Source organism: Corvus hawaiiensis, chromosome 17 (assembly GCF_020740725.1).
Source record: "Corvus hawaiiensis isolate bCorHaw1 chromosome 17, bCorHaw1.pri.cur, whole genome shotgun sequence".
Taxonomy (NCBI): Eukaryota; Metazoa; Chordata; class Aves; order Passeriformes; family Corvidae; genus Corvus; species Corvus hawaiiensis.
In genome coordinates, this window is record NC_063229.1 from 5,039,111 (window position 1) to 5,064,982 (window position 25,872).

Sequence of the window (25,872 nt, forward strand, 5' to 3'; positions counted from 1 at the left end):
GACTGCAGCTCCCCCTGGGCAGAGGTGGAATATCTTCAGAGAAGGCCTTGGAGAAGAAACTTCAGCAAAGTTTCTCTCTCTTCTTCCGTAGAACATCACCTCAATAGGAGGTATGGTTATATCTGTCTTTGAGGGTGCCACCGACTGCTCTGTGCTGGGGCAGGACACCACACTGGGCACTGGGAGTGGGAGCTGGGAATTTATCCTGAGTGCCTGGTGCTGCTGGAAAGGATGGCAGACTCACACAGCAGTAACCACTTTTATTTCTTATGTTCTTTAGCAAACACTCTGGGACACTGATTTTTCTTTTTTGTCCACACCCACTCACATGATAGAGAGAGGGTAAAACCACAGAGAAACCAGAACCACGGAGCCTGGGCAGTGAAGATGAGGGAGGGGTTTGCTGTGCAATTCCCCTTCATCCACACAGTCACTGTCAGTCCCTGTGGTGTGACTGACTGCCAGGGAGGTGTGGGAAGGGTAAGAGGGAATCCACTGCAGGTGGACAGTGTTTTCTCTTCTGCAGAGCCTGTTCAGCACTAAGCTGCTTCTCCCAAAGCTGAATCAGTTTGTTCTTTACCTCAGGTATTCTAGTATTGATCTCATCTCCTCCCTCACTGTTCTCATGTTGGAGTTCAGGAATCAGAAACATTTAAAATTGATGTGCCATCGAAAGCAGATCAATTCCAGCCGACACATAGTGGATTCTAATCTGATTTTGATTCGTGCCCTGGCTTGTGCTGCTTCCCACAGGTAGTATTGCTTTTTTAATTATCTGTCTCTTAGGACCTTGCCAAATCTATCCTGAAAAATTTCAAAGTCTACTACCCCTGGAAATTAAGATTCATGTTTCGTGGAAAGACAAAATCTTAATGTAAAAATGATCTGCTCTTCCTTTTTGGGCAGGTTTTCTGTACTGGAGGGTTCATACAGGGATGTGGTGAACAAACAATTCATTGCAAGCTGTGTGGTTCTTGATTCACTTGAAGTTTTCACTTAAATTACAGTTTTATGAAAAGTGGTTTTCTCCTTTAATTGTTTTTTACTTTCTCTATCTTCTTACTTGAATAGATGGAGTAAAATTCAAATATAGGCAACTCTCTACCTTCATTCTGAGGGGTTTTTAAAGGAAATAACAGATCATGGGAAATTATATTCTTCCTCATCTCCACTACTCAGAGCAGATTTAGATCGCCTCATTACAAGTCCTATTTTCTTTACTTGGAGAAATTTGCCTTCAAAGCTTTGTTTTCCCTTTTATACCTCTCCAGAGTGGAAGTTGCCTTTCTACTTTCTGGCTTTTTTTGTGTGTGTTTTTAACAAGAAAAGTTAATAGGGCTGATAGTTTAGAATGCACACTTAGGAAATGCATTTGGGAGCTCCTCTGAATGTAGGAGATTGTCTAAAAAAAGCCTTTCTAACACTTTTTGCTTCTCATTGTTAAATGAGCAATTTTCAATAGCTGTCCCTTAGCTGCAAATTCTGCCACATTTTGCAACCCACCTTAAAGGCTGAGGACCTTCAGGCCAGCACCTGTGGAAATGCTGATGAAAAACATGTCTTTATGTAAAGGCAAGTTCTGCTCTGACAGAACCACTGGATACTGGAGGGGAACAGTTGCTGCTGCATCAAATCCTGATATTCTGCCCCTGCTCCCCACAGGTTCCTCTGCTAGTATCTGTTTATCTGATTAAAGGAAATAAAACAAGCAGTCCTTTAAGCCACCGTATTGTACATAAGGGACACAGAGCTCTGTCAAACAACCGGAAAAGATAACCTGATAAACAAGCTGGCCTGAAAGCTGCATATTGCAGGCATAAATCCTGGAGTGTTCCTGTCAGTCCTTAATGCCACAGGTGGAATCACAGAATGTTTTGGGTTGGAAGGGACCTTAAAGGTCGCCTTGTTTTAAGCCCCTCCTGTGGGAAAAAGAAGGAAGCTGTGCTCTTGTGATGGCCTGTTTAGTTCTTTATGCACTTCTGGTTTCTGCCAGCTTGTCCTTGGTTGGTATTTGGAAGTCTCTTGTATGGTGAACACATTTAAGCAGCATTTATGCTGGGTAAATGGCTGGGTTTGTGATCAGAAAAAGCCTAAGCTCTGACCATTTGTCCCCAGCTGTGAAGTGACTGGGCAGAGGGCAGCACAGAATCCTTTGGGAAGAGGGGGCAGAGCAATTCTCATGGGCCCAAGAATGAATCCCTCTCTGTTCTGAGAGCCTTGTAGGAAAAAGAGAATGGGATCATGTGTTTAACAGAGGTGGGATGAATCATTTAGCAAATGATCCCTGAGTCAAATGGATCCACTTGACTGCAAGTTGGACACACTGACATGGATTAATGAGAAACTATAAAGACCAGGTAAGGAGGAATGGCAGAACATAGATCCTACCTGTTGTGCCTTTTCAGGCTAAAGCACATCGCAGAATTTACCACTGGGAGCAAGTTTTTGTCATCATCCAGTCCTGGTGCTGGGAAAGGAAGGGATTCTAAGTGTGTTCCATATTCAGTTTGCAAATCTTTCCTGTTCCATGGGTGGCTTCTTATTTGAACCATCAGAAGTGATCCTTGATCCCATTTTCCACTGCTATTCCCAAGAAATGAAACAATATGAATCCCATAATACAGATAATCCTGGGACAGAGGTAATGAGAAGATATTTATCCCAATATGAACCCTACTGCAGTTCTTTAGTGCTCTTTGTGTGTCAGATGGTACCTGTGCCATACTGAGTGGAATATGACTGTACTCAACAGTTGTGCCTTGTGCATCATTCATCGAGATTTTCCATCTTCTACAGGTAGGAATTCTGAAGTTTGCCACGAAATTGGCTCTGTAGGGGAGAGCTGTGATACCTGAGTGCGGGTTTGAGTCATTGCAGTTGCCTTGTGTTACACTAGGCTACAGTTAATTCTCCTGAATACCTTGTAGTGACATCCTGAGAGAGGTTTTTTAACAAGGAACACAAGAATCCCACAATTGCAAACCGACTTCTCATCACAGGCAGGTACTGAGCATTTCTGTTTGTTTACATGTAAGAACACAACGCCTTTAGATCTGTTCCACACCTAATTGTGAGATGCATGTGCTGCTTTCATCCCCATAAATTACTTCTCATTGAAAAATCTGCAAACACAATTGAGTTTAACAGCCAGGCACTTCAACTGAGCCATGAAGAAATACGTCCCAATGTGACATCAGCTTAAGCAAAATAACTCATTCTCTTTTAATTCCAATGAAACTGAGCATAAGACAGGCTGCTCAGAGGCAAGTTGGTGCTGCTGCCCTACCTCTGCTCACCTGCAGCAGTTTGTTGTCCTGAGAAGGGGGGTGAGGTGTGTCTTGATTTTCATTACTGGGTCTTTTGATGTCTGAATACTATGACTTCTTTAGAAAATGTTGGTTCACAGGCTCAGAATCTAAATCTGTGATTTTTGAGGATAGGAATTGGATGCAATTCAGTGGCAAATTAATCTAGCTGAGTAATTAATCATATCAGATGACATTTCTAAAATCTCCACTTTTGTGTTCCTGTGCTCCTTTCATGTGGTTACCTTGGGTCTCTTGAGGGATGCTGCTGATTGAAGAGGCAGATACTGCTGATGCTAAACATGTGAAGGAGATTGAACTTAATGAATCAAAGAAATGAACGGGTTTGTAACACCCAATTCAAGTAAACGCCACTTAAAAGATACTTGAATAGGGCTGCCATGTGGGTCAAGTGAGCTAATTGTGGATACCAACTTGTGGATTCTATTCTGGCCACAAAATACAGGCACAGCTTGGGATACCTGTGGGATTGTGCCACAGGAGCAGAGTGTGTGCTGCTTTCTTCATGATCTGTCACGCTGCCTGCTGTCTTCACACAATTAAAGCTTAGCAAAAGCCTGTGTGTGTTTTATGTTGGTCAGACAAACTGCACCACAGCCAAGTTTAAATTCTTCAGTATATTTTGCTTCCTTGTGGTAAATAATGCAAAGACATTTTTTTGTTTGGGGTGGTTTTGTTTAGTTTTTTTATCTTAATGGTTTTTTTTCAGGCAGCTGGGGACCTGCTCTTAGTTGTGAGTCCCTCTTGGCGGGTGTTGCAGGTAGATCTTTAAAAGTCCAGATCTTTAAAAATCAAACCCTTGTTTATGTCTGCAGTGAAAACAGGCTTAAACATATAAGTGTAAATTATGCCAGCACCTCTGATGAACACGTACACAAAACCTTTATGGAAATACTGGTTTTCTGATGAAGAGAATTTTCAGTATGCTGCAAGCACAAACTGACAGTCTGTTTGTAGAGCTGCCAGCAACTCCCTACACCTGCTCTGACCCCTCTCTGGCTTCACAAGTACAGTATTTTCCTCAGTCCTCAGCAGTTTCAGGCTGCTGGTGTGTATATTTCATGGAACTTTTGAGTTGTGTGTGTCACTGTGAGCTGAGTGTGATCTGCAGAACCCTGGAACCAGCTCCAGTAATTCTGTTGTCAGTGGTAAGAACCGAACAAGCAACTTAGCAGGTAACACTGAGCTTTGACAAGGTTCTCCTTGATCCAGCAGTTCTCCTGGGCCACTCTTCTGTCCAGGACCCATGGGGTTCTTCCAAACAGAACCTTGAACAGGCCAAAGTCTTCTTTCCTGATGCCTGGGATTATGATCCTGCTCAATTCCTTGTTCCTGTCTCTCAGGGCTATGAACTACTGGAGGGTGTCCAGCTTCAGCTGCAGCTCTTACAGATGCGTGGTGCTGGACTTCCCAGCACAAGAAACGCTTCTCTCTGCAGCAGAGGTGTCAGCAGACATTGTCTGCTGACCTTCCTGCTGCCCTGATCACCCTCTGGAATTTTACCAGTCATTTCAATGAATAAGATGGAAGAGGCAGCAGTGTCCTCTTTTTTCATCTGTTCTTCCCTGCTGTGGTAATGCCTCATAAATAAGGACCTTAAACTCGTTGTTAAGTTTAATAAGTGTCTGTAAAAGTCATTTTGGTACTTGAAACCCTTTGTTGTGGGACAGAGCTCACTCACAGCCTCTCTTGTGTTCGCGTTTCCATTACAAAACCTTGGGCAATGTTCCAGCACAAGCACCCCTGATTTGGGAGGTATGATGGAATGTCAGCAAAGTGATTTCCAGAAATCCACAAGATTATCTGAATGTAAGAACTGGAATCTATACCTGGTGCCACAGGCAGTTAGGAGCTGTAAGTTAAAATTGCAGGGCTCAGTGTAATAGATTGGCAGTAATGCAGTACTTGGAATTCATTTGGCATTTACATGCACAGTAAATTCCAAATGAGCTCCTAAGAACCCTATAAAAAGACAAAAAGGGTGGATGTGAAGCACTTGTTTCTCCCTGTAACATATATCCTCTTAGTTCTAGGTTATAACTTGGCTTTGTATCTTTGAGAAGTTCTTTTAATTTATACAAAGAGGCGATTTACATTCTTAGATAAAGTCCAGGCATTTCCAATAACATCAGGATAAGTGGACCACTGTTTTCTTTGCAGCTGAAGCTTGGAGGTTCTGTGTGAATTCATCTCAGTTTTACTGCCCATGTTTCAGGACAGCTTGCTTTTATGCAGTGAATATTGGTAGATCTCAAGGAAATATAGCCCCAGATTTTATTACCAATGAAGAGAATGCCTGCCAGTGGCGTGGCAGATCGCGTTCAAACTGGCAGCTGGTGACAGATGTGCATGTAATGGCTCTAAATCACTGTGTGGACTCACTGTAGTCCATATTTTACTCAACTTCCAATAAGAGTCGCACAAATAAATTAAAGTGCAGCTGTCAAGATCAGCAGCAGAGTTGAAGGCGTATGTATAATATAAAGTATTCAAGAGCTGGTGCCTTCTCCTGAAAAACGTTGAAATGTATTTTGTTAGATGAAAGCAGCAGATTTGTTTCCCCTGTTTGTTTTTCTTGTCTGGCATTTAATAATCAAGAGCACTTGTAATCAAGTCTCAGATCTCAGAGGGGCTTGTTACAGTTTTGGGGCTGGTTCTGTATCTGTTCCATTACTCCCAGTGCACCCTTTTCTGGTTATTCCATCACTTAAACTCTGCTGGAAATGAAATCCTGTAATGCTCTGCTTAGGGAGGAGAATACCTGTGCATGAACCAACCGTGGCTGCTCAGAAGGTGCAGATGGGTTTAGCTCAGTTCTTTCCTTTCATGAAATTATTGCACACTTCTTAAAATCAGGAGTTTGTGTAATCTTATCACAAACCATCAGCAGACAACTCAATTAAAACCCGTATTATTCTCCCTCTGTGCCCCAGAGAGGCCAGCTCTGGGTATCACCGATGTGTGCCTGTCAGATTTGTGAGCTCCACAGCAATTCCATTTGTCTCCAGTCACTTTTTATCCAGTTGGTGCTGCTTGCTTTGACTGTGAGCTTCTGGCTCTGCTCTTCCCTGGATTTGTGAGGGATTTGAGCCAGACTTGGAGGCAATGCTTCACTCTTTTGCCTTGCAACTCCTGTGTCAGCTGAGCAGTTCCTTTCTTGACTCTTTCATCGTCTCCTCTTTCGTGATACCCCGGGATCTGACCGAATATTCGTGTTGTGCTGGAAGGTTCAGGCAGCCATGCAATGGCTTCCTTTCCCTTGCCCCCACATTTTGTTCCTGATCCTTGCAGAGTTTTTGGCAGCCATCAGATAATGAAATTAGGACTCTTGGAATTTGTCTGCACTCAGATCCACAGAATCTTTAGAAAACATAAAGTATTTCCACCTAGCACCTACTCTCCCCTCCAGCCTGGCTGTAGCCACCTGTCCAACGAACTAAATTCATCAAGCCGTTTTTTAATCATGTTCATTGGGCTGTGGAGCTGTGCCAGGGTCCTACTAAGCAACAAATGGGTTCAGAGCAGGCACAGAGCAGATTCTGTTAGAAAATAGTTCCCTGTGGTGCTGGTTCTTATCAGCTTGCCTGTGAAGGATAAGGAATCATCAACATTTCAGATTACTGAGGAACAAAAGAGCAGAAACTTGGCTTATTTGCATCACAGTGGTAACTGCATTTATTTTGGACTTGTACCAGCATAAACTAGAGAAGAACTGGGCACAGGGCCAAATAATCATTGTATTTCTTAAATAATTAAGTGAATCTACAAGGAGCTAAGCTGGTGAATGGCTAACAAGCTATTCATTAAAGCCAAGCACTGCACCACAGCCTGTATCTGCCCATTTGTAACTGCAGAGATGTTCTACTGTTCCTAAGGACACCTTGGAAAGAGGAACTCTGAGTCTAGCATAAAGAATTTGGCTTAAAGCAAAAAGAATTTGTTTTAAATAGCCTCACCAAGCAGTAGACTTCTTTGGTGCAAGTATTTTGGGCAAGATTTGACCTACAGTATTGCTCCTCTGAAGGTGGTGATTATATCTAGCGATTTACTTCTAGAGTTTTGTATTTGAGAACCATGCAGGGAATATAAATTTACAAGCTGGAGTAACAAATGGTTTTCTGTGGCACTGAACAAAGATCTCATCAGGTATTAACTGGAGCTTATTTGGACAATGGAGGTTTCTGCTTGTACAGACAGGAAATAGAAGAAAAATGGAAGAACTGAATTCTTTGCTGTGCTTATTTGGGTCAGATCCTTTCAGGCAGTTGTATAAGATTGTTTGAGGTGTTTGTGTTGCTGTTCTTCCTACAGGTGCTTTGTTTCAGTGAAAATCTGCAGTCCTGTTTCATGTGGAGACGTGTAGGAATGGAATGTTTCACCAGGTACCTGACAGGAATTACTGACAGGATGAAGGGTGAATTTTGACCCCATGCTTGATAATTACGTAGTGATAAAATCACTAACAGGCATTCCTGGTGATAAGTGACAGCTTTATACAGTGACTCCTCTGCTTCAAATTTTGCTTTGATCTGCATCAACAGGAGTTCCACACATACAAAGTAAAGGAAAAATAAACCCTTATGTGTTCTAGCTCCAATTTATGAATATGTTATGTATGTAGCAAATGCATAATCAACGTTTGATATTTTGTTTCAATGTGAAAGATGCAGCTCTAGAATTCAAAACGGAGATTTCCAAACTCTGTGGCATTTCCTTGCTGATCTTCCTTTATCCATCAGTGCTTAAAATCACAGAATAATGGAATCAAACATAATAACTTTTATAGTGAGTGAAGAAATACAGTCCTTGTACCAAGTGATAAGCATCCCTTACAAAGGAAAAAAAAAAGTAATTTTCTAAATCATGATTTGAAATTCTAAAGTAGGAAGAAAACTTTTTGTACCTACTCCAATGTTGGTCACTTTGCATTTTTGTTGCTGATTCTTCAGTTTTGCAGGGTGACAACTTGTTCAGGCTGCTGCTAATTATGTGTTCACTATTGTGGTAATTGGCATCTCTCAATTTTGTTGTTATGACTACAAAGTACTTGGAGCCAGGCTGATGATGCAGGAAGGCTGCAGCCTCTCTTGCTGGCTGACACTCATCCCTGCTGCTTTCTGCTCTGCCTGGCCATGTGTGCTGTTACAAACTGGTGCAGAGACTCTTTCTAGAGTTCTTAGCACCAGGGTGTTGGAAACATCACAGAAATGTGAGTTCTGCAGGTATATACGTCTACAAACACATATAATCCACATTTCTCAGTCAGAAGTGGCCTTAAATCCACTCTACAGCAGTGAAGTGCTTCATAAGGCTTTGCCTTATGCTTAGGTAGTCTGTTGTCCTCGTTTCACCCAGAAGACTTGGGTGAGTTGCTGTTCATTGATGACCCTTGACCTGTTAGGGAGCACAAGTATTTGGAATTGGCAGATTGTATATCAAACCTTGTATACCAGCATGCATCATCCTGGAAGAGTGGCCAGCCAGTATGACTTTTGTACTGTTATTATATATTATTATATACTAAAAAAAAGTTTCCCTGATGTCCTAGTAGATTTTCCATCCTCTTTTCCACCATGTTTTTAGCTTTTGCAGCACATGCAGAATCTCTGGGATTTGGTCAGTATTTGCCTGTAGGGGACCAGACTATGTAAGGAACTCTCAGCTGATTAAATCAGTAAATCCAAATTGAATCTGGACCTTCTCAGGAAAGCCCAGGTTCAATTTGCATTGATTGGGGGAGTGATAATATACTGGGAGCAGAAAGCTCTGCACAGGGAAGTGCCTCACTGAAGAAACCACTGGCACTGGTTAGTCATATATGCAGATATTGCCTGGACATCTGCAGACTCTGCTTTAGGAAGACTTGTGGTACAGTAAATATTTGTCTTCCAGCTCCTTGAAAAAACCTTTTAACATATGTCTACTATTAGAGCATATATTTTGTAATAGGAGTCTTCTTTGAAGGAGCCCAATTCGAGGCCTTGGTGGATCTGCATAGAATTTGGTATGATGGGAATGAAACACAGCTTCTCCTCTAGATGGACAGATTTCCCTTACATAACCCCAAATGCAGGACACAAAATTGAACTAACACTGGTTTTGAGATAAAGACTCATTAAAAATCACTTCAGTCCTGTAATTTAAACTCCAGAGGCCATAATGCATCTCTTTCAAACCTTTTGTCTGGTAGGAGAGCTTGTTTTTATTTACTCTCTCAGGGGTGAGACAGCAGAAAATAAGAGTAAATAAAGAATTCCTTAACTAACTGCAGACATTCTTGGAAATACTGGGAGTCCTATGAAAAAAAAGTAAAACTGTAACATCCAGGATCCTAGATCTCTGGTGGCCTCCAAGTCTTTAGGGTTAATAGGATCGACTCTGAGGTGTTTTTGCACTTCCACTCAGAAGCAGAATGTTTGGTCCTTCCCTTGGGGAAATAAAGCAGTTGAAATACATCAGCTTTACTGCAAACATTCCGTCTTGGGAGCACGCCTTTGTGAAGCAGGCAGGCTTTCTCTTGAGTGTGCTGTACACTGGAGACACTGGCACATGGCTTAGAGGTGGAAGAGATCCCTTTCTGCTCTGGAAATTGCCATGGAACTTGAAGCTGTTCTTCCTGATTTTCAGCTTCCTGGACAGTGATTGTTTTGGCCACCACAGGCAAAGGTTCTTGCCATGCAGATTTGTAGGTTTCTTATGCAGCTGTGTAGGCAGCATGGCTTTTGTGGCAGCAGAGCAGTTACTGGCAATGGACCTGGCTCTCTTTCACACTCTGTTGTCAAGAGTGGAAGGATGATTAACCTTTGTCTTGAATTTCTGGGATGAAATGTGCTACTTTAGGTGCAAACCATCGGACAGTTTAGGTGTTATTACTGGGAATGTTTTGGAATCTGCATGAGGAACATTTAAATATCCCTGCTATCCAGTTATTCAGGTACTTTCTTCAGGTTTCCCAGGGTGCAGATCTGTTCGTACCCCAGAGAAAGGAGTAAAGAGAGAAAACTTTTAAATCTGAATGAAGCGTAACAGCAAACCCTGCTCTTCCCTTGGGCTATTAATGTTCCCACAATCTGCCCAGGTCTGTAATTTCAGTCAGTTAAGGCAGGAGGAATGACTGCCCAAAATGAGCACTTGGCAAAGTGCCTTTTGAAATTAGTCATGTCTGCTTCATCCAAGTTCCATACTGAGATCAGAAGTGTGTTCTTGCTCAGCTTAATATCAAGCAAACCTGCACAGAGGTGACTACCCACTCTGAGACTTGGTTGCCTGGATAGTTTTTTAAATGCTGCTTCAGGATATAGAGCTGAAAAAGCTGGAAAGTTCCTTGGGTTGGGTCTCCCTGAGATCCCCGTTGGCACATTTGTTATCTACTATTCCAGCATCAGCTCTTTTTTATGTTAAATTTGACTTGCCTCCTCATGGTCAAATGTGATCCATGCTTTTCACAGATCTGTCAGAGGAAAATAAATGCTTAAATGAGAACATTTTTCTTTGTGGACTGAAAAAGCCCTAAATTTATATGTCAAGCCTGGCAGACGCTTCTTTGTAGGAGGTCATAAAGTCTGTAGGCTGGAACACAAGTTCTGCATTCAGTCTCTGGCCCTGTAGCCGCCCATTAATCATTATTTCCAGTTATAAAACAATATATTCCCAGTTGCTTCACCAGGGTTTTGTGGGGATTAACTGTGAGCAGAGCCTGGAAGTGCCCTGTGGTGCACACAGCAGTGTCCTCACCCTGAGTGGACCCAGCACTGGGTACTGGTTGTGTCTGAGAGAGGAGGGATCAGTGTCAGTGCCTGGGGACATCGTTGAGTCTGTGACTCCCTGCCGTGATACTCTCTCCTGGTTAACTCCAGCCTGGCTCTTTCCTCAGTTCTCCTTCCTGCTCTCCATCAGTCCCGCACATCTCCAGGTGGTGGACAGGGACGTAAAGGACAATGGGATTTTTCCTACCCCACTTTGCCTCAGATGAAGTGAAGCATCCTGCCTCAGGCTCTTCCTGCAAACCTGGCAGGTAGCTGTGGATTAAGCTGCTTAATCAATCCAGACAAACCATTCCATGCTGCTTCCTGGTGGTCAATACCTCCAGTCACTTGCCATTTCAGCAGCTTAGAGACTAATGATCCTTCACTCTGCAGACAGAGATGTGCCAGGAAGCAAAAGTTGCTAAACAGCCACTCAAGAGAGAGCTTTAAAATCCTTTTGCCTCTGTCCTTTCCCACCACCATCAGCTGGTAGCATAGCAACTGCTGAAGCTGCTTGAACTTGAGTTGACCTGAAATTACATGTTTCTCAGTTTACATGTTTATTAAAGCCTTTCTACTTTTTTGGTGCTTGTTGAGTTTACGTTTTTCAGTCCCTGTGGGAGATTAGCAGCTTGTTCATGCAGAAAGCAGAAATAGACTTAATAACATGTGATAGATGAGCTCAGATGGACCCTGGAATTAGAAACATGAGGGAGAGCTGAAGGTGGCCCTGAGCAGTGACTGCTGGAGAGGCCCCTGGTTTTGGTAGGATGTGGATGCAGTTTTCCATATCCTTGTGCAGACTTTGTGGAGCCACGAGGAAGAGCAGCATCCCCCAGGCTGTTTTCTCAGACTTTAGTGTTGGAGAAGGGGCTGTTGAAGGAAGCAGAGTGGATTGGAAATCAGCAGAGATTGATTGTAGTAACCCTGGGGTTTGTCACCTGGGGGAGAGAGAACTCAGGAACAGGTTCAGGAGTAACCTGCAGCTTGAATGATGGTTGGTGCAGGTGCAGTTGCAGCAATTTCTAGTGGAGGAATCAGTTGTGACCAGAGTTTCTGGAAAGCTCCTGTATTTCCATCTCCCTTGTTGAAGGAGAGATGGTGCTTAGTTCTCATACTTTTGTAATGACTGTATTCAGATATGTTCTTATGTTAAAGCTTAACTTGTGTTTCTTCGTGGATCATTTCAAGATTAATATAAAACCTCAGTCTACACCTAGCTGATGGGCCTGTCATCAAGGGAAACGAGGGAAGTAGCAAAAATTAAGAATTGCTAATTGTTATATAAGGAAAATATATCAAAGATCAGTCTGCAGAACAGGTCTTGGTTCAAGCCTGCTGGCCATGCTCCTTGTGGAGCAAAATGGAGCAGTTAGATGCTGTGTGGAGTAAGTCATGGTCTTTTTATTTTTACTGGTATTTTGGTCAAATGAAAGCTGAACCATTTTTTTGTGTGTGGCACAATCTCAACAGATGGGACTAAGATGCTCCAGTCTCTGAACAGTCTTAGTAAGGGAATGAAATCCTTTCCCTGACAGGCACTTTGAGAACTGAATTATTAAATCAAACAGCATCACTGTCACCAGTGCATGCTTTGGCTGCATATATAAAAGCAAAGTGAGTTGTGCTCACCTTTTCAGAGAAAGGCATCATCATTTATCTTCATGTGACTGCAGCACCTGAGTTCTGCTGCCCTGAGAGAGGGCTTTCAGAGAGAATTCAAAGGGCTTAGAGGTGCTCAGTATTATTTTTTGGCTTTCCCCTTAATAGACTGATCCAGTACCTCTCTGTGTTTCACACAGAGGGCCGTGTGCTGAGAAAATAAAGAGTAAGGAGGTAAAATATATCTCACTTCTATTTTAATACCAGTCAAGAGATGGGGGGGATCAGGGAGCAGTTAATTTTACCTGTCTTAGATATGTCCCTTAAGGTGAGCCCATTTCACTCCATTGGCAATAAAGGGAACCTGAGATAATTAGTACAGGCTGGAACATGGAGCAGCTACATAGTGAGAGTCAGGCTACTTATAATCAACTCATGGATGACAAGAAGTCCTTGTGCTGGGCCCCTCGTGGCCCATGAAAGATCCCTGTAAACAGAGTGACATCCCACAAGCACACCACTCCTCCGTGATGTGTGTTTGTAGCTATTTTGCAGCTGACAAAGTCAGAAAATTACAGGCGCTTTAAAACTGAGAGTTAATTGTCCATGATCCCAGCCCTGGGGAGCTTGTTGTTCCTGGAGATTACCTACAGAGCCTGCCTGAGCACTGTGGAGGGCAGCGCTCCCATCCATGTTGGAAAGGTGGCCTGCTGGCACAAGGCTTGGGAATGTGTTTGCTGCAGAACTGGAGATTCCTGCACATCAATACTGAGAGTCTGTAGCCACCTTTTTAACTCTGTTACAGTACAAATGATGACTCAAAGAGAAGCATTCAGGTCTAATCTATGTGAGTTGTTGTAATAAGCTTTACAATTAGAGCACAGGCTCTTCCATCTAATTCACTTAATTTACGCTGGGAAATGAGATACTGTTCAACTAATCCAATGCTATTTTCCTCTTTATTAGAGAATGAAAGCATCCTCTGAGGCTCTGGTGGGATTCAGACTAAGCTTCTGAGACACAAATAGTGTGAAATGCTAATGAATTAGCACGCCGCTGTAATTCCCACTTGGGATCTGGTGCCCCTCTCCTTCAGCCTCTCACACCATTGGAAGGGTTGGCAGGAGGCACTGGGCCTGTACCAGCTCTTTGTGCACGCAGGCTGGCTCTGTAAATGTTTGTTTGATAAGATGACACTGATACAAATGAACCCTCTTCAACCAGGATTTGTTCCAGCTGCCTTGTCTGGTGACTGCAGTGCTTTCAGGAAAGGGTTAAGATGTTTTCTCCTGCTTTGCAGTAACCCCTGTGGGCGTGGCTGTGTCTCTTTAGTCCGAGACAGCCCAGCTGCTTAGTTTAGATCACATTTGAGTCACCAAGGGGCATTTGCTCTGCTTCTTGAGGGAAAAGACACAGAGAATGCTTTCTGTTTTCATAAGGCTGTTGGATCAAGTTCTCCCTTCATATCTGTGTACTACACCTGTGCTGGTGGGAGATGCTACAGGAATAGTCTGTAGTCTTCGAATTTGGGGGTTGACAGCAGGCAAGCATCCTGCCAAATGTTTGGTCTCTTGGCTTTCTTTGGTGTTACTGATTGCTGTCCCCTGGGTTCTGCTCATCCCATTTTCACTGCTGTTGTGCTGATTCTTTGTCCACTTTATTCAATTCTTTCACATTTTCTGGCTCACTTTTGCTTTCTCCCTTGCTTTTTGTACACAAAATGTGTGGCGAGTTCCCTGCAGACAGAAGCCCCAGCTCTCGAGGGAAAAGCAAAAAGACAAAAGCACATTACGTGCTGTGGCAAATGAGTATTTTATGTCACAGAGTACTAAAGTCACTCATTGCTGTGTTAGTGAATTCTGTGTTGGGAAGAAGCATCAGAGAGAGAGCAGTGACATGGAATTTGTTACATGATCTGTAGAACAGGGCTCCATCCCACAGTACAGGAATGCTCACGGAGGAGAAGAGGTGTACGGGTGATGTTTGTCTGCTGGGAATGCTCTGTCCATAATGGGGTGCAAAACCAAACAGTAAATGCTTTGCACCTCTGAAATTTATAAACCTGTGAAACCACTGCCCCTTGGTCTACAGGCTGGAGAAATCCTAAATCTTCCTCTTCTCTCACTCCTCTGGGTTTTGGCTTTAATTAAATATTCAGAATTGTTGATTTCAGAATTGCTTCTGGGCACATTCCTGGGGCTCAGACAGACCATCTCATTTGCTGGTGCAGTTTAGCTGGGCAGGTGAATTAATGAATGATTTCTTGCTGCTGCTGGCACACTCTCATAGCAACACGTGCCACTGCTGTCAGCCTGTTACAGTACTGAGAGACAGACCTGGATGTCCCTCTTAGACAGAAACTCTTAGTGCGGTGTCCACGCAGTGAAATCTTCTCCTGCTAAATGTTGTGAAATCCATGTGCTGTTTTTCTTGCATGTAATAAATGGAACTGGAAATTTGGACCATCACTAGACAGCAAAATTTACCTGCTGCATTTATGACAGTGAAAGGAAGTGTGAAAATAAGCAATGCCAGTATAAATATTGGCATTCAGAGCCCTGAAGGCTCAATGCTATGGTGCAAAACTAGAAAAGGTACCCCTGGATGCTGCTCAGATAGTCTGGCTATTGCATAGAAAACTATATAGTTACTTTTTGTTCTGTGTTTTCTGCTTAAAAAGAGTTTTGAGAATCTTAAAATTTGGTTTCCTTGCCTTTCAGTCCCATCCTCATCTGTTTGGCAATCACAGTCCATAGCTGCTCGTTTAGGACATGATGAGAAAAGCTTTTATAATTCCCATTAGTAGGGGCATGAGCAGGATTGTGTTGGAAAACACAGATCCTGCCTGTCAGGGAAAGGTCTTTGGGTAGCAGGTCCCATCTTCACCTTTTCAGCCCCTAAAGAATAAGAACCACAGTGTCTCTTCTGATCTTATTTTAGAACCTGTGCTCTGTTGAATGCATGTGAGGAAACAAAACCCAGAACTTTTGCACTTGGTGATACACCAGAGTTTTGTGGCATTGGGGGTTCTTTTTGTCTAAAACCAGCCACAGCCCATCCCATGCAAATGAGAGTTTATGGTCACCTTGTCTGTACAGTTTATCAGATGGTTTTGTTATGAATAAGGGAGAAATTAAAAAAAGCATATAAAATTCATAGTTTAAGAGGTGTATCCAGCTGGTTTAAGATTGCATTTTCTGTAATATCTTTCTTTATGGATTATTTCACAGGAGAAAGTGGTAACAGTTGTTGAGGATTTTTCTCTAGTTTTTCAGTTTTCCCAGTTGCATCTTAAGGATTCACGGAGCCAATTCTTCTTCCATCATGTAAAAATTGCTTAGAATTGCCTTGCTTAGAAAGCCAAATAGAGAAATATTCCAGCAGTAGAGTAGAAACACTCAGAAATATTTGCCAAAAAGTAAAATGCCTTTGTTTTCCACAATAGATGGAAAGTAGAGTGTTAATGGTACTAAGTGTAAGAGTTGAGGAGGTGTCTGGGTGATGCTCTTTGTTCTTGTAGAATCCCAAAAAGGTTTGGGTTTGGAAGAGACCTTAAAGCTCATCTCATCCCATCCCATGCCTTGGGACACCTTCCACTATCCCAGGCTGCTCCAAGCCCTGTCCAGCCTGGCTTTGGACACTTCCAGGGATCCAGGGGCAGCCACAGCTTCTCTGGGCACCCTGTGCCAGGGCCTCCCCACCCTCACAGGGAAGAATTTCTAATATCCAGTGCCTCACCCTCTGTCAGTTTAAAGCCATCACCCCTTGTCCTGTCACTAGGTATGATCGAGTTTTAGGTGGTCCTGCAAGGAACAGGGAGTGGGACTTGATACTCTGTGGTTCTGTTTGGTCTATTCTGGTCCTTCACATTAATTTTGTTTTCTCATGCTCTTTGCATTACTAAAATTCGCATCATTTTCAAGCTCTAACAGTGTTCAGCCTTCTGAGCTGTAGACAGGAGCTGTATTTTCTTTTCTAACAGGAGGGGAAAGGCAGACCCCCAGTTCCCTTTGTGTCTGCACAGCTGGACCTGCTTTTAGAGTCAATGAAATCTACCTGTGGTCAATAACTCCCTTTTTTTTTTTGAGCCTGTACTACATATGTCTTTTTTTTAAAAAAAAAAAAGTGAGCACCCATAAGCCCATTTTTCTGTGTCCTTCCCAAGTCTGCAATTCAGGCTGGATATTCCAGCTGCAGCAATCCAGTTCCAGATGTGCTCGTTGCTGGAGAGCCTTTGGCTTCCTCCTCTCTGCCTGGAGGAGGTGGGAGAGTGGCTGAAAGGGAGCAACAGTCCAGGCAAAGCTTGTGATAGGAAATAGTGTTGGGATGCAATGGGGCTTAAAATATAGTCGTTCACAATTACATGTGTACAAGGCCAACCTGTCACCATGTTTATTTAATTAAGGTCAAATTGAGATTTTAATTAAAATAGCAAGCTCATAACATCAGGCTGGTCATCTGTAACCGGCTTTTGTAAGAGAGAGCAAAAAAATGCTCCTCATTTATGTGCCAGTTTTGCTAAATAATGGGTAACTTGTTTAGATCACTTGCAGTAATTTGACACAAAGTGATATTTAAAAAACAGCTTTTGCTCCAGTTGGTGCCAGTAGGAAAGAATCCATTATTTTCAGTGAGGTGGGATTGATCCTCGAATAACTACTGGAAGAGTTGCTTATCTCTGTTCCTTAAATTCAGAAAATAGGAGCAACAACTTAAATTCCTAATTTTACAATATTTTGCAGCAAGCACCTGTTTTTCAAATGGTGTAAAGAAAGGGGAAAATGGGAGGAAAAAGGGAAACCACCATCATTTTTTTTTTTTCTGGTGGGGGTGATTTGGATTTGGATTAAAAGTAGGGAAGATGGGCATGCTGGGTGACACCGTAATTTAAATCAGTTTGGCAACAGTAGTTTCTAAACTCGCTAGATGAGATCTTCAAGTCTGCTTAGCAGGATAAACTGCTCTATTAATTAAGCTCAGTCCCATAAATCTCTTCTAACTTGCCATCAAATCCCAAAGTAACCTGGATCACGCTGCTATTGAGGTCTGCAGCCCAGGAGAATGGAATTTAATATTTCATTTGTCTTGTGTTCAGCTACGATGTGACTTGTAAGATGTAGTTCTTGCATTGGGAATAAAAATCACCAAGTCTATCTTTTAATTGTCTTGCACCAAGAAACAAGTAATAAACTGCTGGTGATTTATAATAATTTGATTTTTAACGAAAATGTATCCACACACATTTCTTGAAAACAATTTTCTTGGAGAAATAGCTTTGTAAGTCAAAACATAATCAGCCTGGCATTTCATGTCAGAAAAGGATTCTGCCAGGAGTTATGGGAATGGTGCAGAATTAAAGCAGAAACAGACATTCCACAGCAAACATATCTGGCATCACTGATTATTGTTCAAGTTGGATACCTGCTGCAATTACAGTTGAGATTGTTTTTTCTCCAGAGGTACAATGCACAACTCCTGCAGTCAGTCTCAAGGAGATAGAATGGTTTGTTGTGAACAGTTGAAGGAAATTAAATCAAGCAAAATTTCAGTTGATCAGTTTTTGTGCATTTGTTTCTCTTCACTGAGCAGATCTTAACCTGCAAGGATTGTCCTGAGGGGAAAATCCCATCTTCCTCCTATGATGTGGTGCTCAAAGTTCTTTCTTCCACGTTTCTGTGGATCCTGGATTCTTCCAGTCCTCTGGGTTCTTTGAGGAACCATCTTTAGGAGAGAGGGGTTTAGAATGACTCCCACTGAACTCTAAATTTGTTATGTTGCAACATTTATGTGTTTCTTTTTCTGAGAGGGAGATCACGGGATAGTTTGGGTTGGAAAGGACCTTAAAGCTCATCTCATTCCATCCCCTGCCATGGACAGGGACACCTTCCACCATCCCAGGCTGCTCCAAGCCCCGTCCAGCCTGGCCTTGGACACTGCCAGGGATCCAGGGGCAGCCACAGCTTCTCTGGGCACCCTGTGCCAGTGTTTTAAGCCCCTGTTGATAACAATATTCTTTTTTGTTGCCTGATTTTCACAAGAGAATAGAGTTTGTGTCCTCTGGGCTGAGGGCAAACCGCATTAGAGTGTGGCAGGGGGAAAGCTCTACAAGATTCAGGAAATTGCTCATAATCTTGCAGTGTTCAGCTCAGGTTTTCAAAGGCACAAGGTGTATGCTATTCCTGTGGTTTCCAGTATGCAAGTGTTATTTACACTGATAGAAAGGGGAAGAAGAATAATAAAAATCAGGCAGGCAGCCAGAGCTCTGTAGGTTTTGTTTTTTTCTTTTCTTTTTTTTTTTTTTTCTCCCTGTAGCTTCCATCAAAGGGAGCTGCTGAGATGTCTTTTATCAGCTTGCTTTGCGTTTTCTCACAGAGGTGATGCTCAATAGCTGGTTCCTGCCTCCTTGTGCTGCTTCTCAAACATCCAGGTGCTCTTCAGGTCTCATGCAGACTTTCTTGAGTACCTTTCCCTATGAAGCAAAGCAAACTTTGCAATCAAACACCATAGGAGGTGTTGATTCACTGTTGCCTTGGAGTTTTTCTTAGTTCTGAGCTACCAAGAGCCCCACTTAGAGCCTGTTGCAGCAGCATCCGGGCTGCTGGTCACGGGATGATCACTGGTGTTTAAATTTGCTAATATTTTCTCAGCTAGTGCTTTGATTAGAAAATATATCCTGGTTTTTATCTCTATTTTTGGGGAGATAAGATCAGAAAATGAACAAGTGATTTGAGTTTTCCACTCGTTGCTAATTTTGTCACGTTTAGCATTAGAATTTGGCAGAACCATGGCACCACAATCAGTGATTGGGGTATTCTGCTGTGTCAGGTCACGGGGCAGAGGAAGGGCTGTGCTGGAGCCCTTTTATTGATGGTTTATGCTAAGGCCACTCAGTTGTCTTTATTTAAGATTTCTTTCTCCCTCCCTCACCCTCCAAGGTTCTGCTGAGTGCTGTTGCTCATATGCTTACAAGAGGGAGAAAGTATAAACCTCATAATGATCTAAAAGACACTTCTGTGTTCCATTTAAGACAGAAGCTGCTTTGTGGCTCCTGTGTTTTCACAAGTGTTTCTGACTTGGTAATGCTACCCCCAGCGCAAGGGGGCTGAAATTTAAGCACAAAAAACCCAAGCCCAATTCTTTCCAGTAGCAGATTAAATGCTTATAAAAGATTTGGTAAACGAGAGGGGAAATTGTGTTACAAAAGGCTTTGGGACAGCCTGACTGCACAGATACGTGATGGGAATTTGGATTTTCTGACTCCTTGTGATGTGTTTTTGCCTCCAGAGCCGCCCACCCCGATCGCCCCTCCAGAGCTGCTGGCTGTGGGGGCCACGTACCTGTGGATCAAACCCAACGCCAACTCCATCATCGGGGACGGGCCCATCATCCTGAAGGAGGTGGAGTACCGCACCACCACGGGCAACTGGGCAGAGACGCACATTGTGGACTCTCCCAACTACAAACTGTGGCACTTGGACCCCGACGTGGAGTACGAGATCCGAGTGCTGCTCACGCGCCCCGGGGAAGGGGGCACGGGGCCCCCCGGACCCCCCCTCACCACCAGGACCAAGTGTGCAGGTAAGGGTTCTGCTGCTCTCCCTCTGACAAATGCTCTGCCACACGTCCTTGGTGCAGTGCTTCGTCAGGGATCTGAACTGGCATTGTGAAGTTTGATGCATCCTGGAGTATTTTGTGTTGTTCCACAGGCAGGTGTTTAAGAACTGTTGTTTTTATGCGTGTGGTTTATCTGACAAACTTTTGCTGCAGCGTGAGGCTGCTTTCTGTTGGAATAGGCAAACAGATGACCAGTCCTCCAGTAGGAAAATTGTTCTTAAGACCAAGCTGTGATAAAATTTTCACCTCTAAGTGCATAACAAAATTTATGTTGTTCTTGGATAGTGGTTCTGCAGTGGTTATTAACGAATTGACACCGATATCAGTTTGAGTGTCCCGTGGGGAAGCTGGAAGCATTTAGTTTTTAAATTACATTTTTGTGTTCCATTTGATGGAACAGATTCCCTTCCTCATTTCTGACAAAGGACTGTGTTCAAACACTGTGCAGCACCTTCTTTTTCTCTTCCATATTGGAATGGATCAATTTTGATCCAGGGACAGAAGTAGTCTATCTTTCTTTCTAAGCCATATTGGACTGTGAAAAACTGACGGATGATGTTGCTCATCTTTCAGATGTATTGGCTATTCATCCTGTTGTCATACATTAATCATTAGCCATTAAGGGAAATCAAGCCCTGTGCCTGGCAAGGGGATGAGCAAAGCACTTTTCTCCCTCACGGTTTTTTTCCACCACAAAACTTCATTCTCTCTCATTTTTGTAATTTTTGCAAGGTCCTCACTGTGGTATGAACAAAGAACAGGCACTAAAAGGCTGCTCTCCTTTTGACACAGCCTTCTTTCCCTCCCCACAAATTAGTGGCTTGCAACATGTGGATTTAGATAGTGAAAAACTTACAAGAACATTCTGCTTCCTGTTACTCTTTCTGATCAAATAGCAAATCTGAAGTTGGAAGAAGGCATTCAGAATAGCCAACATAATCCTGGGATGGGACTAAGCAGTGCAGTATTGGTGTTCCTCATCCACTTCATAGCAGGAACATTTCCAGCAACATCCTCTTTCTCTACCATGAGTGGAACCCTGGCAGGCTGACTGTGTTGTGGGTGGCACATCCTTTATTATGCAGGTTGTAAATTAGTGAACATTTAGTGCCCCTTTGAGAAGATTTGGTTAAAAATAAATAAATCTGAGCACGAGGCCCTGTTTGCTTTGTTCAGCACCTGTCCTTGGGTAGGACACAGACAGAGGCTTTGCTGCAGCTGTGTGGAAGGCATGGAAGTGACGTGGATGATGTCCTGGCCTGTTTGGGAAGTTGGCACATGTTCTGCTACTCACCTTCTGGCTTTCTTCTGCTTCCCTAATGTGGTCAAATTCTCTGGCATCATCAGAAGTCACTGCAGGCCTGGCCTGGGACTGTGCATTTGCAAATGGAAACGTGACGTGCTCAGATTTGGTCTGGAGTGGATGTGTTGTCACTTGGCAGTCACACTCTCTGCAGCAGCCAAACTTGCAAACTTCTCTGCCTTACCTGTACAGAATGCTGGTTTAATTCAGGGGTTAAAGTAAAAAAAAAAGCTCGCTTTGTGCATAATATTGTCTTGTCCTATGCCCCAAATTGCTGAGTTTCCTGCCCAGCTCAGGTATTGACTGACATTGAGAAGGATGACGTAGATAATCTGTTCAAATTGGCAAAGCTGAGGCACTTTCTGTTTTCCATCCTGTTTTGCTAATGAAAATCTAACTGGAGAAGGTCATTCTGTTAATGTTAGCTGTCATACAGGCCTTGTTGAGATTGATGGCGATGGCATTTGTGTTTTGTTTATGGCACTGGCTGGGAGAAATTGTAATGGTCTTGATCTAAGTGAGGACCAGGAGGAAGGGAGAGACTTAATAGATAAAGATGTACAATTTCACCAAATGCCAACTGAAATGAGAGACAAGAAAATGCAACTCATTATCCCAATTTCCATACGTCGTGGAACTCCTTCAGAACACCATTTTGAGGGTAATTACACAAAACTTTCACGGTGAAGATTTTCAAAAATGTGCTGAGCTGAGAAAACAGCTCTGCTGCCTTGATTTTCCTAAGAGTACCTAAAGAATGACGTCAGGGAAAATTGAGGGGTTTTAAAATAGTTGAGGGATGAGCGATACTGCTTTTTTCACGTGATTTTTTTTTGTTGTTGTTGTTTTATTATTTGTCTTTACCTTTTCTGAGCAAGAAAGAAGTACCAAACTCCTACACATTTGTATGCAATCAGTAGGTGATTGGAGCTGCCCAGTTTTACTGCGCTGTTCAGAGTTGTGCTGTGTTTATTAAGCCCACAAATAAAGGTAACAAAATGGACTGCAGGAGTAAGAGTAGACAATATCACCTGTGCTGGAGGAGTATTTACTTATTTAAATTGCTAGAAATTAGTGTAACAATAAGCAGAAGGTGGCTGCAACCTCCTAAGAGAGGGAAGTCAATATCCCTTGTACTGAATGCTCTTCCAGGCTCTTTGACATAGGGACTGTATATTTTTTGTTCTGGAGAGGCTGAGTAACTGCTGGCATAGCTTTCAGTTTAAGAACAGATTGTAATGAGATTCTTATTTAGAGATAAAAATGAAAAGATTTGGGAAGGATCATGCTGCTCTTCCACTTCAAGTAACAGAAGCTCATTTACAAAGTTGCCCTTGTCTGCTGTGTGTTTCTTGACTATCAGAGCAAAAGCATGGCCAGGATGGTCCTGGATGAGCTGAGGCATCCTGACAACTCTTACCAAAATCATTCTTTAGTTTCAGATTTTGATCAGACTGAATGGAAGTTGTTTGAAAGGTTCTGGACTTGAAAGGTTTGTTTTAATTAGATAAAACTCATCAGGTAATTAAGGAAGGTCTAAATGAACATAAAGAAGTTTTATTAAACTGGACAATACCTAAGTTTCTATTAGCAGTATGCACCCAGGCATCTGTTACCCCACTGGTGATGCTTTTGGTGTCCTACAGGACAGCATTACAAGGCTTGATTAATATTTGATCTATAGAAATAATACTGAAAATTACATCCCAGCCTACCTCCTTCAAGGAAAAGCCAACTGCCAGAAATATGGCAAACGCTGCACAAATGATTTTTTTGTTTGTTTGTTGTGGGCTTTGAGTTTTGGATTTGAGTTTGTTTTTCTCATGGAGTGTGAAAGGTCATTACTTGGGACAGGAAAAAATTAAATGACCTTGAGGCGTAACCCAGTAAAGTGTCAGTGAGAGGGAAGAGTTGCTCAGCAGGGAATGGGGAAAAGAGAGAGACTGCTTAAGGTTAAGACCAGACATGGTTGAAGGTAGGTTAAAGGAAAGATAGATAGGAAATATTAGTTTTTATCCCCAAAATAATAGGTTGAGGAGATAACAGGATTAGAATAAAGTGTTTGAACACAGTTCCCAGTAGTGCCTAGTATTCAGCACTGGTTTTCTAAGTGTGGGGCATTTTAGCCATCCTCTATAGATAAACAGAACTCTTTAAAATCCTTGTTCCATGGCCTTTGTTCACAAGAGTGTGCTTTGGGAAGCTTGAGGCTTATTTTCTTTTTGCTTATTGACTATTCCCCTGCTTTTTTTTTTTTTGTTGTTGTTGTTTGTTTTTTTTTTTTTTCTTTCTTCAGTTTCCACAGAAGGCAGAGTAGGGGAAAAGTTGTTTTTAGCCTTGGTGGGTGGAAAAAAGGGAAAAGTTTGCATTTGAGGTCATCATCATGCAGGAAATCTCATCTGAAAACTGCTTGCCTTCTAGTGGGGCCAACTCACATGAAAAACAAGGCCAAAGAGTAGTATTTAAATGAATATTAATAAAGGGACAGAGGAAAGACTTTCTTTGTGATCAGTACTTATTCCTGATTAAAATACTGCCCGGAAAAGCTGCCTTGAACATTAGGTCCCATTAGCTTCATTAGAACATTGGCTGATCTTTATTAGCTGTTGAGACTAAAGCAAAGGAGCCCCAGGGGCACCTTATCCCTCTCTAAATCTCCCTGAAAAGAGATTGTGGCCAGGTGGGGATCAGGCTCTGCTCCCAGGGAACAGGCAGCAGAAGGAGAGGAAAGGGCCTCAAGCTGTGTTAGGGGAGATTTAAATTGGGTATTAGGAAAAAAAATCCTTACTGAAAGAGGTGTCAAGCATTGGAATATGGCTGGGGCAGCCATCCATCCCCTGGAAGTGTTCACAAGGTGTGTGGATGTGGTTTAGTGGTGAACAAGGTGGTGTTGGGTTAATGGTTGGACCCTGATCTCAGAGGGCTTTTCCAGCCTTGATGACTTTATAATTCTCTGCCTTTTTGGGTGATGACAACAGGTGACTTGTAAAATGGGGATGGTTTAATGACCTTGTGGCTTGGAAGCAGGAGAATTGTTTGGTGAGGAATGGGAGGGGAGAAGAAGTCCTGAGAAACCCCATCATCTCCCCCAGAAAACACATGGCAATGATTCCTCAAGGAACAGGCTTGTGGTGATAGGAAGTTTGTCCTCATATGAAAAATTCCCAGGGCTCACACGCTGCCTTTCCCTTTGGATGAGCTGCTGGAGACTGCCTTAATCAGCACAGGGTGATTTAGCTCCTGCAAAAAGGAGCAGTTGTCAAGATCAATACTCAATTTTTGGTGTAGGCCTAGGGAAATAAAAGTTAGTCTTGAATGATGGGGCTGAATTCAATACTCCTTTTAAAAATAGTCTGGATAAAGTGGCTGATACAAATGCAAATGATCTGAACATTCTGAGTTCGATATGATGTTACCAAGTGGCTGGAAAACCTTTTCCTCTGGTTGTTAACAGGTACTTTGTTGCCACAAAATCTGGTGAAGTTTACCAGTAGTAAGCAGCTTTTGGCATTTTGTGTTGGTTTAAGAGAAGAGTTCCAAATTCATAGAAATATTTCTGTCTTCTGCTCTATTACAGGTGTTAGAAAAGGAGGTATTTGCACACTGTTATGAAATGTATGAACTGAACAACCACAAGTATGTGCGCTGAGTATGAGTTCAAAACCACTTCTTTCTGGTTTAATATTAAGGTGATGTCTCCCATTAAATAGGAAACTTTCACACGTTGATGCTGAAAAATAAGATTCAAGGTTGCCACCCTACTGCCTTCTTTTTTTTTTCTCAAGCTTATAATAAAAAAAACCAAATTAAAACTCAGATATATGATTCAAAGCACTGCACAAAAGGCATATCAAGTGATTTGAAAGAGTGTTCTGTACAAGTGAGTTTTTGGTATTATTGAAACCACTGATTCACAGACTTAATTTGACTTGGAGCCACTCTAAGCCTTGTGCTGAAAGATGCATTAATTTCCCCTATTAACGTTAAATTTTAACTCTTGGCTCCAGTCTCCTGTAACTTTAAATGGAGATGGTGGGGGAAATAGAGGCTTTTTTAGCAAGTGAAGGAAAACTTTACCATAGAATTCTAGAATATCCTGAGCTGGAAAGGACCCACAGGATCATCCAGCCCAGCTGCTGGCCCTGCACAGATACCCCAACAACCCCAGCCTGGGCATCCCTGGCAGCGCTGTCCAAACGCTCCTGGAGCTCTGGCAGCCTCGGGAATGGCTCATCCTCGGGTCTGAGTTTGGGTCTGTGGATCCCCCAAAGCCTGTGAGACT

The 25,872-nt window shown here is 42.7% G+C and overlaps 1 protein-coding gene across 11 annotated transcripts in view; it reads left to right on the forward strand.

Moving 5' to 3' along the window:
• PTPRT (protein tyrosine phosphatase receptor type T) overlaps positions 1 to 25,872 on the forward strand; it is a 431,252-nt gene that overhangs the window by 188,330 nt on the left and 217,050 nt on the right. For all 11 annotated transcript variants that reach the window (XM_048321536.1, XM_048321540.1, XM_048321542.1 and 8 more), the window contains exon 7: positions 19,958 to 20,251. In XM_048321536.1, the coding sequence (XP_048177493.1) occupies positions 19,958 to 20,251 (294 nt within the window). The remainder of the gene's footprint in view (positions 1 to 19,957; positions 20,252 to 25,872) is intronic.